The sequence below is a fragment of the Octopus sinensis genome, linkage group LG29, assembly GCF_006345805.1.
Source record: "Octopus sinensis linkage group LG29, ASM634580v1, whole genome shotgun sequence".
Lineage (NCBI taxonomy): Eukaryota > Metazoa > Mollusca > Cephalopoda > Octopoda > Octopodidae > Octopus > Octopus sinensis.
The window spans coordinates 10,293,628-10,315,313 of record NC_043025.1 but is presented as its reverse complement, the minus strand read 5'-3'; the positions used below and the strand labels follow the sequence as shown (position 1 = coordinate 10,315,313).

The window sequence follows — 21,686 nt, the reverse complement described above, 5'->3', positions numbered from 1 at the left end:
ATCAAGGGACAAACTTCCCAGGGAAACCATGTGTTGAGTAGTGGATCATAACAAGCCATAATGATCCAGAGGCCTCATTATGAACCCTATGAGTCATGTGGACTTGAGCAATATATTGAGCACAACCCTCAGTAGATAATTATATTTAATATGTTAAATACTGGCCCCAGTGGATCATTTTGTGCCATACATTGAGTATCAGTCCCTACAGATTCTATGAAGTTAACAAGGGAAGGTATATCAAAAACCAAAAATTAATCTTCACAAATCCCAAGACCCTAACTTTCTCAACCAAAATCCGGTCACCAGGAACTATTGTTACCAAACAATCAAGGTTCAAATAACAATATCTTAGATCTAGCTTGAGTAAAAGGGAAAAAAAAATCTTTAACCAAAGATTGTGATTTTTTTCTTTTTTTTTTCTTTTTTTGGACAACAAAAATATGCAAGAGAAACTGTGTCTTACTCTAAAGTACAAAAAAATTTATTACTAGAACATTCCCTCCCATCAAGTTCAAATCTAACAAACAGATCAATAGAAATGATTTTTAGAAACAATTCACCAAAAGAGAAAAATCAATAGCGATAAACCTACCTTCTTTCTTTGTCAGCTCTTCCATCAGTTTTGACGACGTCATCCTAGAAAAACAGAAACAAAACAAAAAAGACCGAAATAGTAAAAATTCTTCAGCTTAGGTCAAGTTGAAAAAGATGAAAGAGGAACGGTGTTAGTTCTTCGGAAACAAACGCTATACAGTGCTGAAAAGAATATCCTTGTTGTTATCTGGAAGCTGCATTCTGGCTGATCACAGCTGGCTTTGGGAAGTTGGAAAGATGGAGAGACAGTGAGGGAGAAAGAGTAAAGTGTTCTGTAACTAGCGTTGGAAACTTATAATCTCCTGCATTAGTGCTTGTGGTCGGGAGCGTGTGTGTATCTATATACATACATACATACATACATACATATATATATATATAGACATATAGACACACACACAGAGACATGTATGTATTCTATGTTATAACATGCTGGCTCCTAGACAGGTTTTGAAATGATTAAAATATTTAATAAGAATAGTAAGATTTCTACAGATTATTAACCGCATGTGCACTTCACAAATCTCCTTTACATACTACACACAAGAACAAGTCTGTGCTGCAGTAACGATGAAAATAGATTGAAGAAATAGCCAAAAGATTAGCTACTAGACCTAAGTGACTGCTAAATAAACTGATTGTTCTTCAAATGGCCCATGTCGGTTTTGTTAAGACATGTCTCCACCAGCCAAATTAGATCTGTTTGGACAACAGTCCTATTTTATACAATGATGCCACTGGTTACATATTTCCAACAAGCCAGTCAATGATTTACTGTCTCTGTAGAGAACAAATATCTCAAGGAACATGGGTCAAAAATTATCACTTCAATTTTCTTGCCATTGTATACCAACATCAGCAAAAGATATACAAATGCATGAAACATGCATAAGCACACACATACACACACACACAGTCTTTCATTTTCCATGCTTGCATGGGTTAGATGAATATATTATTGAGGTGTTGTTTTAGAGTAAAAGACCTTCTTGTTCTACTTGTTTTACCTGTATGAAATCCCTTATTCTATATGGCTTTAAAAGAATGAAGCAAGCAGACAATTTGTTGACAGGAAAACTGAGAACAACACTGCCAATATGACAACACCCATACAAGAAAATGTAGATGTGAAATAGTCATGTATGCATACCTACGTGTGTGTATATGAGTGCATATTTTACACACAACTATCTTTCAGTTAACATCTACCAAGACTTTGGTCAACCCAGGTTCTACAAGGCATTTGCCCAAGGTATTCTGTAGAGTGACTGAACCCAAAAGTTTTAAACCACACAGCTATATCTGCATCTATCACACACAAACTAACACAACTTTCAGAGTTACCCTCTGCAAAATTTCACTGACAAGGTAGTGGCTGATCATCCAAAGACCACAGAGGACACTAGTCCAAAGTACCTAGCAGAGAGATTTCATCAAGAATGATGTGGCTGCCGAGGAAAGCTTCTTTCCCAGTCATGCCTACAACCAATAACAGATTTATTCTGGTGGTCAGTCGGACAAATGACACCAAGATGTGGCAGATTAATTATATTTCATTAGTGTTTCACTAATACTTCATCATTCTGTTGCTGATGGTGCTAACACCACACAAAGGTGAGTGGCAAATTCTAGACATTATACTCTTACTCTTTTACTTGTTTCAGTCAGTTGACTACGGCCATGCTGGAGCACCGCCTTTAGTCGAGCAACTCGACCCCGGGGACTTATTCTTTGTAAGCCCAGTACTTATTCTATCGGTCTCTTTTGCCGAACCGCTAAGAGACGGGGACGTAAACACACCAGCATCGGTTGTCAAGCAATGCTAGGGGGACAAACACACACACACATACATACACGCACACATGTGTACACATATACGACGGGCTTCTTTCAGTTTCCGTCTACCAAATCCACTCACAAGGCTTTGGTCAGCCCGAGGCTATAGTAGAAGACACTTGCCCAATGGTTCCACGCAGTGGCACTGAACCCGGAACCATGTGGTTGGTAAGCAAGCTACTTACCACACAGCCACTCCTGCGCCTATGGGGAATTATATTGGGAATTAATTAATTAGTAAAAACTAACTAAATATCAAGGAACCAGCATTTGATTGTTGAGTGATTTATCTTATTTTCTCTCTAACATTTGCTTTCAACGTATTTATTTTCCTGGTGTCAATTCTGCAATTCAGTTTCTTAATCCCAACATGAAGAGAGAGAGAGAGCAGGCACGTAAGATTCAGTTTCAGATCGAAATATGGCCGGAGCTGGCATTGCAAAAACAGCAAAGATTAAAATATTACTGAACACTGAGTAGATAAATTAATCAAACCAATTTGGAAATCCCCTTGGTCTGTCACTTCAGAATTCATGTTTCATTCAATTATTCTATGAAAAGAAATGTAAATGTTTATCAATAATAGAATGCGCACAAAAAAAGGTGGGAGGGGGGAAATAAAACTAAAAAAAAAAAAAAAAAAAAAAACTGTCACAAGACAGCAAAATATTTTAATATGGTCTTTAAGCAAAATGATTGAAATGAAAGCATTAAAAAATAGCTTAGAAGACAATTAGAAAGTATTAAATCCTGGATGTTTAAATTATCTTATAGATAATCAATTTAAATGATGTTTACGATGATAAATCTTAAGTAGAAAAACTTGACTTTTAGAATTTACGACTCTAAAATTTACTGAAGGGGGGGAAAAAAACAGCAACAACAAATAAAAACAAAACTACCTTATGAAGAGGAAAAATTATATTTAATATATACTAAAGCGACCAAGGACTTCCAAGTTGAGTAGGCTAAATGCGATGGTTTTATTTATATATATATAAACCATATGTTGATATTTGGAATACATTTAATACAAGTTTCTAGTAGTTACAGAATTTAATACTTACATAATACTACCTTCTTCAGTAAAATATTTTGAAATATTTGACTGAAGATAATATTCTGTAAGGATTATCTTGCATAATTATCAGAAACAAGTGTATTAAATACATTTGAAATATCAAAATGTGGTTTTGTCATTATTCTGATATTATGCAACTCTTTTTCATAATATTGTATGTCCTTGCTTTGATGATACAAGGATATAAGAGTGGAATATTGAACTGAACCCCGAGTTGCAAAAATTCTGGTAAAACATACCATTCAGTATACATAGCATAATAAATCTATTTCAAAAAATGGTCACATTTTAAGCCACATTTTACTGGAATATAAATATTAAACAAGGGTATATAAGTAAATGACATTTATATCAACAGTTCCATCATCTGAACTATCATGTCTATAACTGGCAAAGTATTCCACAGGTTTTTAAGACTTTGAAGTAAATCAGATGGGGGAATTAGAGGCTAGCTTCATAAGCACAGTCCATCTGACAAGCTTCCACACAGATTTTTGATAGGGATACACTACAAACACTTGCCCAAGATGTCACACTGACATCAAATCCAGAACCCAATGGCAACAAAACCAACTTCTTAAACACTTGGCCATGCCTGTGGCCCAGTACACACACACACATTTCTACTGCTTTCAGTTATTGGACTATGGCCTCAAAGAGTAAGTCCAACTCCAGTATCAAGGACTTATACAAATCAACACCAGTTGTCAAATGGCTAATGGTGTTAATATAAGACAAGTTACAGACAGACATAAACACATGCTGGCAGCTTCCATACAGTTTCCATTTTCCAAACTTAGTTACAAAGCATAGGTTGGTCTAGTGTTTATAAGAGAAGACACATGCCCAAGGTACCATATAGTAAGTTAGAACCCAAAACCACATGGTCTCAAAGCAAATTTCTTAACCTCAAGCCACACACACACACACAAACAAGATAGGGAATGAACAGTCTTCAGGAGCACTGGACGGCTCACCTTAAAAATATTCATTCCAACTCTTTTTGTTCTTAATTCTATTCTCACCGAGATCTTTTATTCACTCACCGATGAAAAGTAAAGTGATATGACAGAGCAGTAGACCAGTTACCTAAACATAACTGTTCCAGCTCTTCGTGTTCTAGGTCAAAAATTCCACCAAGTTGTCAACAGCCAGTACTAATGTTCTGACCAGCCAGCATGAACAAACAGGCCTAACAACCAACATAGATTAACCCGCAATGGCTGGCTGATATTTCATCTTACAGTGGTTCAGCAACAGCTAAATGGAAATAGAATGTCCATCACCATCATTTGAACATCCACTTTTCTAAGATCATCTTGGTTGGACAGAATTTATTGATGTGGATTTTCCATGACTAGCTACCTTTCCTGTTACTAACCCTCACCCGTTTCCAACTACAGTAATATTTCTTCATGGCCAGACAGGTTTTCCGAGGAGATTGAAAATAAAGGACACCATTTGTATGACAGTAATACTTGTTTACAACTACCATACAATGCCAAATCAAAGAGATAGTAACATGCACAAACATGTGCACACGCCAACAGATATATATATATATATATATATATATATATATATATATATATATATGTGGCACACAATAAAACCATCCGAACATGGCCGTAGCCAGTACCGCATCGACTGGCCTCCGTGCTGTGGGCACGTAACAAGCACCATCCGATCGTGGCCGTTTGCCAGCCTCATCTGGCACCTGTGTCGGTGGCACATAAAAACACCATCCGAGCGTGGCCGTCTGCCAGCCTCGTCTGGCACCTGTGTCGGTGGCACATAAAAAACACCATCCGAGCGTGGCCGTTTGCCAGCCTCGTCTGGCACCTGTGTCGGTGGCACATAAAATCACCCACTACACTCTCGGAGTGGTTGGCGTTAGGAAGGGCATCCAGCTGTAGAAACACTGCCAGATCTGACTGGACTGGTGCAGCTTTCGGGCTCCCCAGACCCCAGTTGAACCGTCCAACCCATGCTAGCATGGAAAGCGGACGTTAAATGATGATGATGATGATGATGACACACACACACACATAATAGATTCTTGTCAGTTTCCCTCTACCAAAACCACATAGGTCTTTGGTTGGCTTGGAGCTATAGAAAGCACATAGGCACATACCCAGGGCACCACACAGTGGAACTAAACCTGAAGCTGTGTAGTTGGGAAACAAACTTCTTACCACACAGCCATGCCTATATGGATCTCCAGTAGATTCAACAAAGAAACCTCCAGTTGTTGGATCAATTGGACTCCCTACTCCACTAAAATTATGCTTAAGTAACTAAATCCAGCTATTGGATGTCTGTATCCACATATACAAACTGAACAGTCCAAAAGGTCATGCTACCACTTAATACACACAAATACATTAAACAGTAGCAAGACTTTCGGTTCCCTTTGTACATATATACACAAAATGTTTTAAGACGAAAAAAAAAAATTAAATAATTAACAGCAGAAGCAGATAGGAAATATAACAAAAATTTCAAATTTACATTAAGATCACATCAAAAGAGAAACTATGGAAAATAAGAGATAACGAATTAAAAGATATAGAATCAAATCCAATGTGAACAAAATTATCAGCAACTCAATACTGAAAGATAACAGTGACAAAGATATCTAACGGGGATAACCTATTTAAAATAACCAAAAACGAGATAAAGATTGCAGAGTAACAAGTTTCTATCTTGAAGGTAATCTGTACAAACCAACCGTTCCCAACTAGATAAGAACTGATAAAAACTTAACTAAGAAATTAACTTTTACTACATTCTAGGATAGGATTTTCTTCAAAGACTTTCACTCTGAAGACAAAACAATAACAAGGCTTAATTTTATCAAATTAAGATAAAAGTGTAACACATTTAAAGGCAATTACATCAAGAAAGAAGTGGATAAACAGACACCTCCCTATAACACACGAAATGTCAACATCTGTAACTAATCGCAATAAGCACAGCTCGGATATACCTCATTGGTTACGATACCAGCCCTGCTCAAAGCTGAAGCTGAACTTTGACAGTGAGTAGAGAGAACGGCTAAGAAATAATTGGAACAAATATATCAGATTGGCTATTAGTAACATACTTACCTTTTTTGTTTTACCTGCATCTGCAAAATTAGAGAAACTGAACAACTTGTGAAATGGAAGGATCAAAGGAGAGAGGCAGAAGAGCTGGGGTTAATGGTTCCAAAATAATGGGCTGGGGTGGCAGCTAATGGTCCTCAATTGAAAAGGTACAGTTTCTATGTCTCTTTATTTTATAGTTTTGTTTATTTTTGTTTCAAAAGCACATTATCATTAATTACTATATATATATATGTGTGTGTGTGTGTGTGTATGTACATTTTTTATATATATATATATATATATATATATATATATAATTAAACCAAATTGTTTAAAACAAGCAAATAAATTGCATGTGTGAATGCATGTATGTAACAATAGGATTACAGGGAAGGGGTCATCTGAATGAATAGAAAACAAACAGGAACACAAAAAGATAAAAAAAAAGGTGGGGAATGGGGCAATTTCAAACAAAAACAGTAAGCAGTTGGTGGTAAAGAGCTGTGTATGTGAATATCATCACTCGCAGTATTAACTACACTCCAACGGTGAATAACATCTGAAAAAAGAATTAAAAATTACTTGAACTTCAGTCACTGTATTTATTATTATCATTATTAGCATCATTATCATTATTAATTAGTCTACAACAGTGAAGATGGCCAAGAGAACACAGCAGAAGATTAAAATGCACTTTAGTATCTTTTTTAATTTTATCCATCTGTTTCAAATTCCTTACCAGAGTCAGGTTTACCTATCATCCTTGTGTAGAATGGGAAGGGGAGAAATCAACAAATTATATGGTTAAGAGATATATACTAGTGGTTCCCAAACTTTTACAGGCTGCTTCCTCCTTAGCACCTGAGACACATTCCTAGAGAACACCCACTCCACCACTGACCACCACAAACACAGCAAATTCAACAACTGTTTTTCACAAATAAAATAACCTAATTAACCCATTATTCTGTTGTTGTTACATCCATTGCCCCCTTTTGGCCACCCCCATTATCACTCCACTTTTCTTCAACTCAAACCACTACCATCTTTTCACCACCCGGGGTGGGGGTGGGGGGTGCAGTACCATCCAGTTTGGGAACCACTGATATATACTCAATTACGAACTCAATGAAAGACACTGTAACAGCAGTTCATCAACCTGCTAGAAATAACAGCTAAATATCCCAAAACACACCCTGCCATCTTTCAAAAATGGGGAAGAATATAAATGTAGTCCTCAACAGACAAGGTATACAAAAACAAAACAAAAATGAATGGGTGGCCATGAGGGAACACTAGGATAGATTCGAGTATATTTAAGTTGTTCACTTTATAACAATGTGGCTTTAGATTTGATTCCACAGCAAGTACCTTCTGCAAGCTTAAAGTCTAATGAGTAAAATCTAGTAAAAGGGAAACTGTATGGAAGTCTGTAAAAGAGACAGTTTCTTGCCACTTGGATCTTTGGTACTTGTAATACAATCCAATATTTTGCATGCATTTATGCCAGATCTCCAGTTTGATAACTTCCTTCCTCCCATCAGTTTTTGAGGCCTTGAAAAGGGTTACTGGTTCTGTCCTTCCTCCCGTGAACAATTCCCTTCTTCCCATCAATCTTGAAAGCCTTCTTAGTCATAATAAAATATATATAAAAAAAAAAGACTGGCTTCCAATAAAACTTACTCGACATTTAACCCAACAAAATCATACAACAAACAAATGAAATTAATTCTTTGCAGTATTTCATATCCCAATAAAGTTCCCTTCTAAGGGTCAACAATATAAGTTCATTACATCCCTGAAAAACAATGTATGTTTGAGAGATTATTCTTTTACTGATTTCAGTCACTGGACTGTGGCCATGTTGAAGTGACGCTCTCGAGGGTTTAGTTTACCCTTTACCCCATGACAAGTGCAGCCCTGGATTATGATGGTGGTGGGAGCTAGGCAGAAACGGGTGAGTGAAAGAGGGAAAAAAGTTGCTGGTTAGAAAAAGTTGTGTATGTGTACACACACCATCTAGGTTACATACATTACGTTGACATACTAAATGTATAATCATGTTACTGTAACTTCAGAATCATCATCATCGTTTAACGTCTGCTTTCCATGCTAGCATGGGTTGGACGATTTTGACTGAGGGCTGGCGAACCAGATGGCTGCACCAGGCTCCAGTCTTGATCTGGCAGAGTTTCTACAGCTGGATGCCAACTACTCCGAGAGTGTAGTGGGTGCATTTTACATGCCACCGGCACGGGGGCCAGTCGGGCAGTACTGGCAATGACCTCGCTTGAATCATTTTACACGTGCCACCAGCACAGGTGCCAGTGAAGCGACGTTGTTAATGATCATGCTCGAATGGTACCCTTTTACATGCCACGGGTACAGAAGCCAGTTGGCTGCTCTGATCATTTTGCTCCTTCAATAACAAATTATTTTTTTTTTATAATAAATAGATTACAATTCAACAAGAGCTTTTGTGTGATCACTCAACTTGCCAGAAATAGCAGACATATAGTTGTAGATATACACAAAAGAATGGGATGTCACAGTTAGAATGCCATTCACCAACATCACTACTAATTCATGCTGATCTGGGACTAAACAACACTATCTCAGGTTAGATTCCATTGAAAACAATTTAATCCTTTTGATGTTAACCTACACACAACTGCCCTTTGTTCTATGATAAAAAATTTCCTATTTAAAAGTGATCTAAAAATTGTCCATCAAAATTTCAATACCAGTTTAACAACGGCATAGTTTACTAAATTTGTCATTAGTTCCAAAATTAATTAAAACAAAGGTTGTTTTTCAACAGAAATGTGTTAACAAAAGGGTTACAAAGATCTCACAAGCAACTCAACAATTTAAAGTGATCTGAACATTAATGTGTATGTATATATATATATAGGAGTGGTTGTGTGGTAAGTAGCTTGCTTACCAACCACATGGTTCCGGGTTCACTCCCACTGCGTGGCACCTTGAGCCGACCAAAGCCTTGTGAGTGGATTTGGTAGACGGAAACTGAAAGAAGCCCGTTGTATATATGTATATATATATGTTTGTGTGTCTGTGTTTGTCCTCCTAGCATTGTTTGACAACCGATGCTGGTGTGTTTATGTCCCCGTTACTTAGCGGTTCGGCAAAAGAGACCGATGGAATAAGTACTGGGCTTACAAAAGAATAAGTCCCGGGGTCGAGTTGCTCAATTAACGGCGGTGCTCCAGCATGGCCGCAGTCAAAATGACTGAAACAAGGAAAAAGAAAAAAAAAATATATATATATATATATATATATATATGTATGTATATATAATATATGTCTCTTTCTATATCTCTCTCTATATAAACGGCAGTTTGTCTGCGTGTTTCTGTGTGTCTGTTAGGTTGTACCCTCACCCTGACCACGGCTTTCAACCGATTCTGATGAAACTTGACACACACATAGCCCAATGTCATAATTCAAAACTAACGCAGCGAAAATTTTGAAAAGTTCCCCCAGTTCTGAAAAAAATCGATAAATTCGACATGGGGTCGAGAATCAGAAACACAAACCACAAATTGTCTAGGGGACGCAACTCCACCTTTTTAACTCTCAAAAAAATTTACCATCATTTTTTCCCATTTTTTTGCAATTTTTTTGCTATAACTCTCTAAAAATGCTTTATAGTTATTTCCCTTACAAACCTGAGCAACGCCGGGTGATACTGCTAGTATATACATATAAATATAAATGTATGTATGTGGATATGTAAAGGATGCATAAACATAAAGCCGATGCAGTTTAAAACAAAAAGATCCCCGTTGTCCTCCTGCATTTGTAACAAAGGCTAGAATATTCTGAAATACATACAAATAGTAACTGTTATGCATTTATCATTTTGTATTGAAAATTAAGCTGTAATATATGTGAGAATGAATTTATCTGCTGTTTGCTTTTCCCTGATAGGTTCTAATTTTAACCCTTTCGTTACCAACCCGGCTGAAACCAACTCTGGCTCTGAGTACAAATGTCTTGTTTTCATAAGTTCTGAATTAAAATCTTCCACCAAACCTTAGTCACAATTTACGTTCCTAACACTAGCTGAATGATAACTAAGATATTTTACTAAATTCTTTGTTATATTTAAAATTAATTGAAAGAAACACAGAACATCTCAAAATAAATACGGTAACAAAAGAGTTAAAGTCACCATGATATTTTTAACCCTTTCGTTACCAACCCGGCTGAAACCAACTCTGGCTCTGAGTACAAATGTCTTGTTTTCATAAGTTTGGGATTAAAATCTTCCACCAAACCTTAGTCACAATTTACGTTCCTAACACTAGCTTAATGATAACCAAGTTATTTTACTAAATTCTTTGTTATATTCAAAGTAATTGAAAGAAACAAAGAGCATCTCAAATAAATAGAGTAACAAAAGGGTTAAGCTATCTAGAGAAAATATGAAAATGTATAGCGTAGTAGTTTGGGTGTTGAACTCGCAATCATTAGGTTAGGAGTCCAACTCTTGGAAAGATGGTGCATTGTGTACTTGACCAAGACACTTCATTACACACTACTATACTCAGCTGAGAATGAGTACCAGTGGCACCAAGGACTTAATCCTGTGAAGGCCTAGTGTTCTGTCTGTACACTCAACCTAAACACACAGTAAACTTGAATAAGTTCCAACTTTATGGGTCTATAGGGCTCACGGCAGGGAAAGTAGGAAAATAAAGTGGGCTTAGTATAATGGGTGAAGATGCATGGTTCAGTGGTTAGAATGTCAGGCTCACAATCATGAGGTAGTGAGTTCAATTCCTGGACTGAGCTGTGTTCTTGAGCAAGACATTTTATTTCACATTGCTCTTGTTCATTCAGCTGTAGAAATGAGTTGTGACATCACTGGTGCCAAGCTGAATCGGCCCCTTTGCCTTTCCCTTGAATAACATCGGTGGCTATATATACTAAGGCAAAATGACTTCCACCAACTTTGAATAAGGCAATTCATAACAAGCTAGTAAAGTGGACATAAAATGACAATAATGCTATACATATAACAATGTTGATGCAAAGAAAGACGTGTGTGTGTGTGTGTGTGTGTGTGTGTGTGTGTGTGTGTGTGTGTGTGTGTGTGTGTGTGTGTGTGTGTGTATGAGAGAGAGAAAGAGAGAAACAAATAGAAGAGGTTTCTATTATTCTACATTTGTGTGTTCGAATTGCAGGTACAGTCGAAATGTCTAACATAGCAACACAATGTCATGGAAATTTATTGATTTATGCACACAGAAGACATATTGATAAATAGTTGAAGTGAAATAACTGTAGTCAATAGCTGTAGATGTTACAAATTTATCTTTTACATGTTAGGCGTAGGAGTGGCTGTGTGGTAAGTAGCTTGCTTACGAACCACATGGTTCCGGGTCCAGTCCCACTGCGTGGCACCTTGGGCAAGTGTCTTCTACTATAGCCTCGGGCCGACCAAAGCCTTGTGAGTGGATTTGGTAGACGGAAACTGAAAGTAGCCCGTCGTATATATGTATGTGTTTGTCCCCACAACATCGCTTGACAACCGATGCTGGTGTGTTTACATCCCCGTAACTTAGCGGTTCGGCAAAAGAGACCAATAGAATTAGTTCTAAGCTTACAAAGAATAAATCCTGAGGTCGATTTGCTCAACTTAAAGCTGGTGCTCCAGCATGGCCACAGTCAAATGACTGAAACAAATAATAAAAAAATGCTCCTAACCAAATGCTGAGGTATCATTATTTTGGGGGGAGAGGAGATAAATACAGAAGAGAATGCAGATAGCCTAGTTGACAAGCTAGTTAGATAACTATCATATCTGCATTTTCTTTTGATAGACAGGTAAGCACACAGATGAGTCTGCAGATATGTCAACGGATAGAGACATACACTAATAAATACACAAGTAGATATGTAGCTGAACTAAACTGAAAAGAAAGGAAAATAATCTCAATTGGTAAATAACTGAGCTCTGGTGGTGGGTGGGCAGCGAAAACTGTATTTGTGTGTGTGTCCGTCTGTCTATACAAATATACGAATACGTTTTAGCAATTTAATTCAGCTTTTATTTCCTTAAACTAAAAAGTACAAAATATCTGTCAAAATATTAAAAGAAGAAAAATAGTCAATACCTTTTAAGTCTATTTCAGTTATATTCTAAAGTACAGTTTTTATTAAAGGGCAGGATTTCAAAACAACTGTTTGAAATTCTTTGCTTGTACAATAACATAATATTTTCAAATATAGACTAGCACTGTGGAATTTTCACAGATCCTGCTAGTATTAATTAATTAATAGACAAGCTGTATACAGTTAAAATGTAACTTCAGTCATATGAATATTCAATTAAGGTGTGTCTACATTTAAACAAAGACAGGTTTCAGGACTGTGTGTATGTACATGTGCATGGTCCAAGGACTAAAATCATACACAAAACACTTCCACATTAACCTCTGTTCACTAAATTTCATGCACATGATATTTGTCAGCCTGGGGCAATAGAAGATATTCACCTACAATGCAGCAGAGAAATCTACCTGTGTCAGAAACCATTTATGTTCATTCAGAAAAAAAAACAATCATTTAGGTGAATCCACACAAACAATATAATGAACTACAAGTATACATATACATGTTAAGAGACATGTATACATGTTAAGAGACATGTATACATGTTAAGAGACATTATGGTGTCTTGCTCTAAATGACACAAAGAAAGAGAAGCAATAATGTATATAAATTTAGTTAACCTTATGGTTGAGTGATCAGGGTGGAACAAATCACACAATGGTGTATGATGGCACATGTCTTGGATCCCAACTGTTGCTTGCTATCCCACATAAATTCACTGAATTCTCAAAACCCCTAGCCACTCGTCAGTTAATGCAGTCCTTTAGATGGTTCTCTGACCAGCTAGAAGTAGCAACCAAATTTCCTTTACATCTCACCCACACTCTTGTTGTGAAAGTGCATGACCCAGGGGTTAAGGTATTGCACTCATTATCATAAGATTGTGGTTCAATTCTCAAATAATGCATTGTGTTCTTGAGCAGAGCACTTCATTTCGTGTTGCTCCAGTTCACGCAATTGTAAATAAGTTCCAGTAATAGCTGGGAAGTTGACTACAACAAACCTGTGTCCCCATTCAGTGGAGGAATTTAGTAATTGCAAACACCCTTTTTTTTTACATTAGGGAAACCTGGTTAAACTCCAGTCCTGTGGATCCTAGGACTCATGCCAGACCTACCTAACACTCTCATTAAAAATTAGTCTCATCGTCTGATCAGTCAAGACAGACCATGAAAATAAATATAACTATAACCACCATATGCCCAGAGAAGATTTCTATAGACCTGCTAGAAATAACATTAAAATGATGATGATAATTGTGTGCTCTGTATGGCCTGCAAGTTTGCCACCAACTTTTGAGAGAAGTTAGAAATATCAGAACATTTAGAAAACTTGTCTCAAATGCTCCACACACATTAGAGCAAGGGTTCCCAACCTGTGGTCCGCAAAAGTAGTACTAGGGGTCCATGGGAAAACTCATTTAAATAAAAGGGGTCCTTGATAGTGAAAAGGCAGGGAACTACTACATTAGAGCATGCATATTCCTTTATAGCTAAATGCAACGGGTGTGCACATCTGATTTAAAACAATTTTAATACAGTAAATAATAGTGACAGAAGCAATATTAATGCCAAAAGGCAATTTTTATATCCAACTTTATATGGATATTTTGTTAGAACACCAAATACTGCATTGTTTACCCAGAGAAGACTTCTCTTGGACACCTGGTGCATAAAAGAACTTATATTTATATCATTGGCAAACAAGAATCATTTGTTATACACAGATGAACTGCCAGATCACATAATTTCAGCCTACCTAGTTTCTTCAGTGGCAGACATCTGATAGCGGTTTGGTATAACAGCTGAATCTACAACTATAGAACTTCAGTATTTTTTTTAGGCACTGACATTGCCCAAAGGCCAGCAGGCTTATTAAAAAAAGAATAGCAACAGCTGATTATTATTGTGTAACCAGCAACTGTGTTATTTTGTAATTTACTACAGCTGGGCTCAAATCCACCCAGACAGGGACCAATCAATTGTTGAGCCAAAGGAGCCATCACAAGATCTCTCGACAAAAACACTATCAACACATGCTAAATAAAGGGATCTCAAAGTTAGTGGGGCAGGGGGGAAACTATAAAATAAATAGGCTTAAGTTACTAGTTGCACATCGTGAAACGAAGATATTTGGACCAGTAAATCATTAAAATGTTAAATAGTGCAGAACATTCAATACTGACCCTACCAACCCCCCCACCCAACCCTCACTATGACAAACTTCACGGGTGTGCATGTGTATGTATACGTTATAAGCTGGGTAGGTAGATTATGGAGTACACATTTACTTAATAAAAAAATAAAATTGTGACATTATTTGAAAGGATATCCTGTTGTTTAAGTAGTTTTAAGTTTCTGCCATCAAGCTGCCTGCTTTAACATATAACGTTACTATGATATTATTATTATTATTATCATTATTATTATTATTATTATTGTTATTATTATGCTTACTTCTTTCCTATAAGGAGCTTCCAGCATAGCTTCAACATCAAAATCGTCGGCCATCGCTGCTTATTGCAATATTTTTCAAGCTGAAATAGAAAAACAAAAAACAGGAATTAGTTGAGATTTCTAACAATAAAGTTGGCATATGAGACAGAAAGAGGTGAGAGAGAGAGAAAAAGAGAGAGAGAGAGAGAGAGAGAGAGAGAGAGAGAGAGAGAGAGAAGAGATGGGGGACAATGGAGGAATAAGATTTCTAACTAAATGGTTTTTCCCAAAAATTAATCACCATCACTTAATACTGACTCTACTTCTATGAAGCAAAATTCCAGTTTTAACCCTTTCGTTACCAACCCGGCTGAAACCGGCTCTGGCTCTGAGTACAAATGTCTTGTTTTCATAAGTTTTGTATTAATATCTTCCACCAAACCTTAGTCACAATTTATATGCTTAACACTAGCTTAATTATAACTAAGTTATTTTACTAAATTCTTTGTTATAGTTAAAGTAATTGAAAGAAACAGAGAGCATCTCAAAATAAATACAGTAACGAAAGGGTTAAAGTGATCTGAAAATTTCATGTTAATTTCTGTTCAAATAGAAATATCTTAGTCATATGAGAGTTTCCAAATCCTTCTATTACATGTCCTAAACTTTTTGAACCCTTGGTTTTAAGATATAAAGTTCCTGTTTTTAAAGTGATGTAAATTAAAGAAAAATACACCTTCCAAAATTTCATGTTAAAATATGTTCCGAACACCAACTTAATAATGACATGGTTATTTTACTGAATTCCTTATTTTCAACATTAAGTGAAACAAAAGCTGTTATTCAACAGAAATATTAAAAAAGAAAATTAAATTCTATTTCAGCCATTTTACTTGCCACATTTATAATTATTTTTAAATTTAGATTATTGGATGGGTGGGTCTACAATTACAACAACCTTTGGCACAATTCAAGCTAGTCACTTTGCAGTATTTGGTTCAGACAGAGTTCAAAATTCATTGGAACACGCAGACACAAAAAAGAAATTAGATGTGCTGGTAACAGACATGTAATATATATGACAGCTGGCCAATACAGAAAAAAAAAGGGGGGTGGCAAAACCAAGGAAGTAGGGAAAGTTGACCAACTTAAAGATGCTGAACCCCACAAAGGAGGTCAGAAAAGACAGCAACAAGTGGAGAGATGCCTTACTTAGAGAAGACTAGTCCAACCTAACATAGACAAAACAGACATCAAATGATATTGATGGCAGGCAAAATTTCATTAGCAAAATAAGTGTTAATGAAGCATTAATAATCATAACCATAATCACAACCACATGGTTTCAGGTCTGTTTCTATTGCACAGCAGTGTGGAGAGGTGCCTTCTGTTTTGCCTGAGACTGACCAATGCCTTATAAGAACTCATAGGTAGAAAATGTAGAAAGTCCACTGTGCATGTTAACCAACTGTCTTGAAAATGTGATTATCTCAAAATCTCGGTATTTTGCAAACATTGCATGCCCCCACATTTATCTTGTGTACCTCTAGTGCTAACTGTACCACAATTTGAGAACTTCTGTTCCAGAGAGATAATCAACTTGATTATTAACATGTGAACCTCAAAGCAATTGCTCAGCCTGCAAGAAACAACAACCATATTCCATATTCCTTCAACTACAGTCTGTCTTTAATAAATGTGTAAATTTGGATAATTCAGTCACTGATACAAAAAAATGCAATGATCATGGATGGATCATCTTTGATCATAGGTCAACAAGCTCATTTAGAAGTGAGCAAAATTAGAAATTTTTTTTTCTTGCATACAAAACCAAATTTTAAAATGATACAAAATTACTAAAATAACTTTCATTTAAAAATTCTGTAAATGTCACTCGCAATAACGATGGAATTGCAACATTTAACATAAAAACTGGAACATGCTATGTAAGATGTATGGCACATGTGGCAAAAAGTGGAACTGGTGGTGGCATTGTAGCCAGCTTACTTACTTTCCTTAAACAAACAACTTTTGTCATTCTTCATTAATCATGTAAAATATATTGGGACAACATATCAGACACTGTTTGTCTTAATATTTAATGCTTAACTCTTTCATGACCAAACCGGCTGAAACCGGTTCTGGTTCTGAGTACAAATGTCTTGTTTTCATAAGTTTTGAATTAAAATCTTCCACCAAAACTTAGTCACAATTTATGTTCCTAACACTAGCTGAATGATAACTAAGTTATTTTATTAAATTCTTTGTTCTATATAAAGTAATTGAAAGAAACACAGAGCATCTCAAAATGAATACAGTAACGAAAGGGTTAAATACCACTTTTAAATATAAATCACTGATTAACTGGAGTGTAGGCATGGCTGTGTAGTCAAGAAATTTGCTTCCTGACCATATGGTTTTGAGTTCGGTCCCATGGATAGCATCTTGGGCAAGTGTCTTCAATTAGAGCCACAAGCTGATCAAAGCCTTGTGAGTGGATTTGGTAGGCAGAAACTGAAAGAAGCTAGTTATGTATATGTGTTGTCATTACCTTGTCTCAACTTCATTAAAGACTTATAAATGAGCAACTGTGGAGTACAAGTGATGTCTGTTTCCAATCTTCCGTTTTCTATTTATTACGAGGAGAAAAGACACAAAAGAGATGTTGAAAGACTATCAATGGTGTGACAGGGACAGTGATACGTGCGCTTTAATCGTGGATGAATGTTTAGAGGAATTCATGGAAAAATGTAAAGGGATGAACAATAAAGTGTTTAGAATTGAATTGAAAAAAGAGACAATTACGGAACTGGAAAAGAGATTTGAGAAGAAAATAGAGAATAATGTGTATTGTATTTCGGACAGGTAAGTGATGCTAGCGGATGGTGCCAATTAGTATCACTTTCATCTATCATCATCATCATCATCATTTAGCGTCCGCTTTCCATGCTAGCATGGGTTGGACGGTTCAACTGGGGTCTGTGAAGCTGGAAGGCTTCGTCAGGCCCAGTCAGATCTGGCAGTGTTTCTACGGCTGGATGCCCTTCCTAACGCCAACCACCCCGCGAGTGTAGTGGGTGCTTTTTACGTGCCACCCGCACAGGTGCCAGACAGAGCTGGCAAACGGCCACGAACGGATGGTGCTTTTACGTGTCACCGGCACAGGGGCCAGGCGAGGCTGGCATCCATTTTTTCATACACGTAATTGTGATGTTTTATGTCCCCAATGTTCTGTATCTTCTATGTTGGCCCCTTGTGGGTAATAAAGAAATCGAAAATATACCTGGCCATGGAGAAATACTGCCTCACTTGGAAAGAAGTAAGGTTTGGCAGGCAATAAAAAGAGCTGTAGAAAGTTTACCTAAGTAAATTCTGTCCAACCCATGTGAGCATGGAAATGAAAACATTAAAAACACTGATGATAATTTGAAGTCATCACAGAAATGAGACCCTTTTCTCTCTCATTCAATACTCAACTTTATTATTATTCACTAACCAAGAATAAAGAAAACAAAAACTCTGTATGCAACATATTCAATTAAGTCAGCATGCCAGATGGAACGAAGCAGCAGTTTAAGCCAACCCTCCTAATCTACAAACACCAAGGTCAAAATTCCACTTCATATATCAATAAACTACACACAAACTGGCAAATAGTCATAAATTTTCTCTCTCTATCTACAAACAACCCATTAACGATGTTGAAGTTGTAATAAACAATATTTTAGACAAATATTATGTTTATGAAGCATGGGTGAAATGAAATGGCTTCAATTATCGATCGATATCAAGCTGTGTAAGGAAGTTTCACATCTTAATTACGATTGAGCCCTCTATGTGGTCATATGTTTTACTCCATCTGGGTTGTCAAGCAACTCACCTACATGAAAATACTAATTGGAAAGAAACATTAAAATTTAAATAATGAAAACAGAATAACATTTAGAATCTCATTAAAAAGCTGTCCTTCATCCCGAACAAAAGAACCTCTACATGATTTATCAATCTGCATGAAATAGCAGCCAAATCTCCTTCAAATGTAACCCTACCATATTAAAAGGTTACATTGGATAATGTAACAAAGTGTATTATGTCTGAAAAAGCGATGGGGTGATCATGGCTGGATATTCTTTTTTGTTATTCCTCACTCCTAAAAGGATAATCTCTGAGAGGTTTATCAAACTACTAGAAATCACAGCCCAATTTCCCTCAAATGTAATTGTATAATATTAAAAGAGGAAGGTCACATTGTGTAATGCAATGGGTTGTACTATATCTGCAAAATAGATGGCTCTGTGATCAAGGCTGACAAAGGGCTACTTTAACCCTTTAGCATTTAAACCACCCATATAAAAGGGCACCATTCGAGTGTGATTGTTACCAACGTCGCTTCACCGGCACCTGTGTCAGTGGCACGTGTAAAAAGATTCGAGCGAGGTCATTACCAGTACCGCCTGACTGGCCCCCGTGCAGGTGGCACATAAAAAGCATCCACTACACTCTCAGAGTGGTTGGCGTTAGGAAGGGCATCCAGCTGTAGAAACTCTGCCAGATCAAGACTGGAGCCTGGTGCTGCCATCTGGTTGCCAGCCCTCAGTCAAAACCGTCCAACCCATGCTAGCATGGAAAACGGACGTTAAATGATGATGATGATGATGATACGAGGGCAAAATATTTTACCTGTTTTATGTTCAAAATGGACAGATTCACCCTCCCACACATACCCAACAATGTCGTTCACAAAATAAATAATCACATCATCGAAATTTTGAAGCTATAACATAATACACTATTTATTCACTTGACACAGTAATCTAAAAGCTAAAGGCTTAAATTAATATACAAGTAACATAAAATCCTTAACAAAAGATGGCAAAAAAAAAAACCTCATACAGTAGTGAACATTTGTCTTGTTTGAACAAAACTAATCCAAACTGGCTATTGAAATTATTCATTTAACTATGTAGCTATACAGTTCACACATGAATAAACTATGTCGGCACAAAAAAAATGTCCCCTTCTCCTCACATGATCAAAGATGCCTTTGCCTATTTGACATATTTCCAATAATATGAATGCTTTATATACTTGTCCCATATATCTCAATGAGTTTTTTAGAAATAATCTAGCTTACAATGTCAAAATACTTTGGCTGATATTTTACTGTAACGAAGGACAAGTCCTAAAACATTAAAATTCTACACTACTCACATCCCCATGAACCTTTTGGTCTACTGGTGCCGAAGCAGAATCTCACCAGTTTCTTTGAATCTGGAATATATCCGTAACTTATTTATTTATTACCAACCACATATTCCTTCATGATACACTCCTACTTGTCAAATTCTTCCAGAGATTCACCATTGTTCATCTTCCATCCATGTTCACTTCTCCTTTTACACACTTGCAACCCTACCCACTAAGCCATCTTTGATTCTCAGTCCCCAGTCTCTCTTTATCCACCTTCCTGAGAATGTGCACCCTGATACTTATTCTCCACTATACTTTCCGCTTTTCCTGCTTGTGTCCTAGCTATGTGTTAATTAGTATATTAGGGCTTGCCTATCCACACACATGAAGACTAGATCCAGTTCATTCTGCAAAAGAAACCTCCATGGCTCAATGGAAGGGAAGGCAGCTGCAGCAACACATTGTGGAGTGCAGATAGCAAGATGAGGCAAATAAAACATCTTGGTTGCTCACTGCATCCATCTCCTTCCCCAATCATCTTGACCTAGTCTTGCCATGGATTGAAGATGGCCATGAACAAGCATGGCTAACAGTGTGCAACTCTTCACCATACAAGTCATCAGTAAAGATGAGAAGGGTCCTCACTCCAACAGACAAACATAATTGTACTCTAGCTTCCCAGCCACCTCTTTCAACACTGCCCCGTTTCCACACAATCAATGGGGTCTTGTCTTCTTGTAAGTTACTTGGCAATCTCACTTAAGCAAGGGACAAGAAAAAAGCAGCCAGTATACACCATAAAATAGTTGGCATTAGGAAGGATATCCAACCACAGAAACCTTGCTCAATGCAGCCCTCCAGCTCATCAGATCCTGTTAAACTGCTCAACCCATTGCTAGCATAGAATATAGACATTAAATGATAATGATGATAGCATGTGAGCAGCTAAAAGCATTTTCTCTAGTTACCTACTCAATTATAAATAAACTGCAAGCAACATATTCTCCAAGCCATATGGATGCACAGCCTTGAAGTGACTATATTGGTGCTGTGCACATCAACTGTTATCACTCATTTAAATTTATAAGCATGTGCTTGCTAAAGTGCGTAAAAAGTTTGAATGCCTACACTAGCTTAGGATTTAAAATACTTTTGCTCAAATCATTAAAAGTTCCATTCAGTTGTTAGGAAAAATTAAAAGGAACATTTACAAGCTAATGAGAACATGTAATTTATTTACACTGACTACTTAAAACTATTAGAAGTAACAGCCAAATCTACCTTAATTTACACTCTACAATTTTAAAAAAGGGGATA

At 36.8% G+C, this 21,686-nt stretch overlaps 1 protein-coding gene across 8 annotated transcripts in view; it reads right to left on the bottom strand.

The window, feature by feature from the left end:
- Nucleotides 1–21,686, bottom strand: part of LOC115226098 (RNA-binding protein 39) — a 127,172-nt gene that overhangs the window by 96,117 nt on the left and 9,369 nt on the right. For 3 of the 8 annotated variants that reach the window (XM_029797079.2, XM_029797078.2, XM_029797080.2), the window contains exons 2-3: nucleotides 15,201–15,280; nucleotides 596–639 (exon numbers count right to left, since the gene is read on the bottom strand). In XM_029797079.2, the coding sequence (XP_029652939.1) occupies nucleotides 596–639; nucleotides 15,201–15,254 (98 nt within the window). In that variant the 5' untranslated portion in view covers nucleotides 15,255–15,280. Of the gene's footprint in view, nucleotides 1–595; nucleotides 640–15,200; nucleotides 15,287–21,686 lie in introns of those variants that run through there. The other 5 variants (XM_029797081.2, XM_036514876.1, XM_036514877.1 and 2 more) reach the window with 3 other exon arrangements.